The 6,239-nt window shown below is 43.1% G+C and overlaps 1 protein-coding gene across 6 annotated transcripts in view; it reads right to left on the bottom strand.

Annotated features, from left to right (window-relative positions):
* Window positions 1–1,216: 1,216 nt before the first annotated feature.
* The window catches only part of LOC133126141 (receptor-type tyrosine-protein phosphatase S-like), a 203,848-nt gene continuing 198,825 nt past the window's right edge, over window positions 1,217–6,239 (bottom strand). For all 6 annotated transcript variants that reach the window (XM_061237992.1, XM_061237996.1, XM_061237993.1 and 3 more), the window contains one exon: window positions 1,217–6,092. In XM_061237992.1, coding sequence (XP_061093976.1) covers window positions 6,024–6,092 — 69 coding nt within the window. In that variant the 3' untranslated portion in view covers window positions 1,217–6,023. The remainder of the gene's footprint in view (window positions 6,093–6,239) is intronic.

The following is a 6,239-nucleotide window of genomic DNA, read 5'->3' as shown; positions in this document are numbered from 1 at the left end:
TTGGATCAGAATACATTATTTATTAGATTTTTTAAATATATTTTAATATATATTATTTTTTAATATAAGATTCCAAACTTCTACCCTGCTGCTGTGTAGAAGGCACTACAAATAATCCAAATCTATGATGAAATTAGCATTTGTATGGTCACCTGTAGTGTATTTAACAACACATTCTTGCTTACCTGCGCCAGATGAGGTCAATGCGGGAGTTTTATAGCTCGGAAGATGGTAGTCAGAGAGGTGCGTGCCAGAGAATTTTGGTTTCGGGTTTCAATCCATCAGGTCAGATTGTGCCTCACCATTGCTTCTGAGATACAGTAGGTGAAGAGAATTGGGTGGTAGTGTAGTATAATGGTTAGAGCATGGGACTTTGAACTGTAACTGATTTGATTCCCAGGTAGGACATGGCTGTTATACCCTTGAGCTAGGTACTGAGGCTGAATTGCTTCAGTGAATGTCCAATGGTTTAAACGAATACTATGTACAACGTTATGGAAGCTGTTCTGGATAAGAGTGTCTGATAAGTGTCTGTAATGAAGGGCTGCCCCTGGAGATCTACTGCCCTGTCAGTTTTCACTCCCATGCTAACAAAGCACACCTCATTCTACAGCAAGAGCGGGGCTGCCCAACCCTACTCCTGGAGATCTGTCTTCCTGTCAGTTTTCACTCCAAACCTAACAAAGCACTCCTCGTTGAACAGCTAGTGCAGGGCTGCCCAACCTTGTTCCTGTGGGTTTTCACCCTAACCCTAATTGAATGAGGTGCGCTTTGTTGGGGTTGGAGGAAAAACCTACAGGATGGCAGATCTCCAGGAACAGGGTTGGGCAGCCCCACTGTAATGTAATAATTGCAGAAATAGTAGTAATAATTTGAACCTGTACAAATGAGTCTATTTTGAATCTACTGTGCTTCATTCCTCTTCAGGTTAATTACAGTTTTGCATTTAGCTCTACCTGTTAGGAATATTCCACTTCCTGTATATATCAACAGTTACCACTGTTGGTTCTTTAGCTTATGATTTAAAAATTTAGTTTTACATTACATTTCCATTCCACTATGCCATTCCCAAATCAGTAACGAACAACTGGGACTCAATCAGGAAAAAGTTTTGGAAAAATACTGAGTATATTTTTTGGACTCACATGCCAGAAGGTCAGTCAGAATTACACAGACATCAGCAGACACTGAAAGCCTGAAATGAAGGGACACCATATACTTTCAGACAACCTTTTCTTTAATACAAAGTCAACATATCTACATACACAGTGGTTTTAAACCAATTATTGTTTCAGTTAGAAGTAACAGTTTGAAAGCAATAGCACTTGGCCCTCATACAAAGAAAAACTTTTTTTATTTGTGTTATTTTTTGTTTTACTCTCCTCACGTTGGCTGTTCGACTTGTATTTATATATATATTTTAACTTTTTTTTCCCATTTCATATCTCACCCCCTCAAACAAAAAATGCTCCACTAGTTTGGCTGCTGTTCAAAGTCGGCAACTTTCACGATAAGTCACAGAATAACACGCTGAATAAGGTTCCAAAGACGCCAGTGGTCTCAGTTCTTTTTTTTTGTTTTGTTTTTTTTGTTTTTTGGCGTGGGTCCTTCGCCAAGTCAAGTCAAAAGGAGGGGTTTTTTTTTTCTCTTCGCGTCCCTCTTCTGATGATGGATGGTATTCACGTCAAAATCCCAGACCTTCAGAAGCCTCGACGGTACTCAGGACAGCGGCAGAGAGAGAGCGGGAGAGTCCGTTTGTATCCTGCAGCCCTGCTCACTGTCCCAAGTGCCCCTCCATTTTGTGTTTTGTTTGTCTGTTTGATATATCATCCTGTGTCCCTTAACAAAAAAAAGCAACATGGCATGTTTCTGTATATTCATAGAGCTTTCCGACAATGTCATACACACAGAATTCATACGACACGATAATTGAATAATTTTTTTCGGGGGCAGTGGTGGGAGGCATGCAGCAGCACAACTCTCTCACGGGCTGCAACGCGTCGGTAAACAAACGTCTGAAGATCGCCCAGGTGCGAAGTCCGCCATTTTCCTCTCGCGCTAACCCGATACACGCGCTCCTTGGCTGTTCAGGCACTGGGCACCAAGCACTTCTCTTTCTCGTTTTATTTTTTGGATCAGAATACACAACGTATTAGATTTTTAAAATAGAAACCACACAAATGAACAAAAAATACGGTTGTCCAATCAAGTGTCGAGCTGACGGGCCGTTGTCATTGGACAGCTGTCGCCTCCCACATCTGGGACCGGAGAAAAGGGGGATTGGGGAAAACCAGATGCTTTTATCTAAAATAAAACTAATAAAAACAGGTCTGAGAAGCAGGCAGGCTGGCACGCACCAGGCCTGTGCCCAGGCAGGTGGAACCCCAGCGGGGGTTTCCATGGCTACTCGGGAGTCAGCCGCGCCCGGCCACTGTGGGTTCAGCCAGAAGGCCAGCAGCGCTTCAGAGCTGTACCTGGGAACACTGCCCATAAAAAAACAAACCGAATAAAGAATTAAAGGGAAAAAATAACAGGTCATAAAAACAGGGACCAGAACTCGTAAATGCGTAAATGTTGCCAAGGGTAACAGGCCTTTGAAAAACACCGGGAGATTTGCAGTTAGCGGAAGATTTTTTTTTTTTTAATTTTTCTTTTGTTTACAGAATAAAAATGAGTGAGGGTCAAATTATACAAATACTTATAATATATTTGATTATTTACAGGTACTATATTCTGGACTGTAACTGGTATTTAACAAATGCATGATTGAACCGTTAGTACAACAAAAATTAGAGGGGGAGGAAAAAAACTATTCCAGAGAGAGGGAAAGAGTGGGCAAAAGTTCCTGCTCTGTAAACTGCTGTAATGTATGGTTTGATTAAATCCAGCATGTACAGCAATAATTAATTGGTTATAATCAAATTATGCCTCAAATTCAATGTTAAGTAGACCGGTTAATCTACTACTTTGAAATGAATACTTTTGCTCATCCTATTACTACTATCAGTAATCATTAAAAGGCCTTTACACACCATGGGCACAGTTGTACCAAGTGGTAAGAATGAACAATCGCAACAGGAGCCCTAAGACAGATCCCTCTCCTCACTGATTCCAGAAAAACAAGCTTTTCCAAAAGTTACGATTACAAATAAAAATCATTAATATAAAAAGGAGTTTTATTTTTGTACATGAGAAATTAAAAGTTTATGAGTGGTAAAAAAGTGGAAAAAACAAAAAACAAAAAGCAAAATGTATACTAACATTCGGGATGATATATATTTATATTCTCAGTTTAAATATAAATGTATGTGTGAGTATATATATACATATATATATTTACACACACACACATATATATATATATATATACATACATACTCACACACAAGTTATACTTAAAATTTCTACAGTGAAAAAATATAATGTCTTTCAACATAATATGAACAAATAAGCATTTGTATTTTTCCTGCTAATATTGTGACTAATATCTCTGTTTTAAGAAACAAAATAAAAACCCAGGTAAAATAAACTTTAAGGTAGGTAAAAACAAAAATCAAATAATCTTAACAATACAACATTTCATAATGTTACAGTGATAATAAGGCTTTTTTTTTTTGGAAATAAGAAAGACTACTCACAGCTCCTTTTACAGTTCACCTTCTTGTGAAGGGTTGGGTGGGGTGGGGTGAGGGGGGGGGGGAGATTTGGAAGGGGTGGGTGTTTAGGTGAGTAGTGTGTAGATCCAGCTGTTCTACCATATTGTTCTGTTTCCGTTCCTCTTGGGGCATGTTCACACGGAAGGTATGTACGTTCTCTCACGTCTCCAATGGAGTCGGTTTCGTGGGGAGGGTTTTGTGGAGCGGGTTTCGTGGAGAGGGTTTCGTGAAACGGGCTCTAAGCCACGTGGGGGATCTTTTTGTTACACTATGCCACGGCTAGCCCCTTAGGAATGATCCACCTCCATCCTGAAATCTACCGTTCAGACCTGAAGCACTTCCGCCGATGGTATTACAGTGACAGAAAACTACAAAGGGGAGCGCAGGAAGTTGGGACAGCGGTGAAAGAATGAATTTGGGCACCGTATTTTCCTGATCTGACCCCCTCCCCCCATTCTGGGTGCTGGAAACGGATGCTAGCTTTGGGATGGGGTGGGCTCGGTGGAGTGCTTTTCTAGGGAGGCCCCTAGTTCTGGAGATGCTTTGTGAAACATGACTTACATGTATGCAGCTGGGCAGACATCAGCTGTGTGATTCAGCCCACCGTACCATCTAATGCTGCCACCCAGAGGCTGGGAGTGGGATTACACTGTACTCTAATGAGCTATGAACACATATGGCCCAATTGGACAGTAATAACCGAGGGGGGAGGGTCTCACTTTCCTAAGCCCAGGCTCAAACACAATCCGCCATTTTACATCACACCTTCACATAAGACTAATTTCTCTGCACCGCCATTGCGGTACAGCACACACAACACAAGCAGCATGTTTGGTAATAGGCAGTAACCAACACAACAATAACAATAATAATCATAATAACAAATTCAAATGAGTAAAAGGATAAAATGTTAGTGAAGGATGTTGGCCATCGCTGAGTGAACTGGGAAAACCAAAGAGAAGACCTTCTTCCATCTTTCCTTTATCCTTCTTCACAGTGTAGCCTTCCCATCCAATCGCTGAAGGAGTAGACCTCCTCCGCCCCAACCCTCCCCCACTGGGTAAGACATCACACCCCAGCAGCGTGTCACGCGTAAGGAAAACACCGCGATCCGTGCGGTTCTCATTCCAGAAAAGGCGGAGAATGGAATGAACATGGTCGCTCACGGTTCTTGGGCTTCTTTTGAGCACTGGAATGGCATTGGTCGGAGTCGAGCCAATCGCAGGACAGACGCTCGGCCTGCCAGCCAGAGAGGGGACAAGAGGGAGGGCCCTGGAGCACGCTAAAACTCGCCGTCGGCTTTCAAGGGCGACCGGACCGTCCACGCGACACAGCTAAAGGCCTCGGAAACCCTGCTCTGCAACAGCGGAAACCGGCTCGATTCGGACACTCTTGGCTTCTCCGCCAAAACGGCGCCGTTTTCTCCACCGGCGATGGTGGGCCACTTGTCTCGCCTTCACGGGCTGGAGTCAAAGACTGGCAGCAGTGACCGGGCCCTTCCGCAGTCCGGTGCTGGGGTTTCGGGAAAGCGGGGGACTCACAGGGTGGCAGAGGGCGAATGGAGAGGGGGATGCAAAGACAACACATTTTTATCTTTGTGACGTCTCTCTCGCACTTCTCCTCCGACGGGAGCCGATCCACGGACAGAGGAAGCAACAGGGCATTGTGGGTGTGCCGATTTACGCACCTTTTATGACCAACAATTGGGCTCCAAATTCACGAGTTAACACTTCAGCCAAATTAGGAACACCCCACCAATGTAAAATGGTAAATCCCAATCTAATTTCTTTCACATAGGATTTTTAAAAATCATGATCCATGTTAATATGCTTTGTTTATATTTTTTGAAATGTATTTTGTTGGGGGGGGGGGACTGGTGTCAAAATGTATCTCTCTGTCATAACATAACTTTGTCCGTTTCTCCTTCCTTCATTCACTGTATACGCTGTAGAATTTTTCACATACTCGGTTTCGTAATAGATGTTTACAAAATATTTATAATGTCCTCCGTCACGTTTGAACACTTGAGGTAAGGTTAGCAGTCCGACACTTAGATCGTTCCCACCCCCCACAGCTCCAGCCTCCGTTTTGGTTCCTGCTCTCTGTAGTACCTGAGCGAGGGGCTAACATTAAGTGTTTTTGCGATGGATTCTCTTCAAACTCCTTCCCTCACTGCCTTCAAAGTCCGAATAGGGTGCGGCCTCGTCGGCGTTTGCTCGACTTTATATTTAAAGTTGGTTTTTCGTTTTCGTGATTTGTACTGATTTTTTTTTTTTGAGTTGTCATCATTCATAAATTCAAGCAAGTTTCTATGGCTCAGAAGACTGTCGAGGGGGACGGTAGAACGGGGGGGGAACACGATGGCTTTTACGTTGCATAGTGGTCAAAACTCCCTAGGTAATCCAAGCCTGCCTGGTAGCAAAACTGGTATTCATCCTGTATGGAGGTGAAATGGAAAACAAGAGTTAGCGCTTCTTCTGGACATACACTCTCACTCACTCACTCACTCACTCACTCACTCACTCACTCACTCACTCACTCACTCACTCACTCACTCACTCACTCACTCACTCACTCACTCAC

Source organism: Conger conger, chromosome 4 (genome assembly GCF_963514075.1).
Source record: "Conger conger chromosome 4, fConCon1.1, whole genome shotgun sequence".
NCBI classification, from domain to species: Eukaryota; Metazoa; Chordata; class Actinopteri; order Anguilliformes; family Congridae; genus Conger; species Conger conger.
Note: the sequence above shows the minus strand (reverse complement) of the source record. Positions and strands in the feature narration are given on the sequence as shown.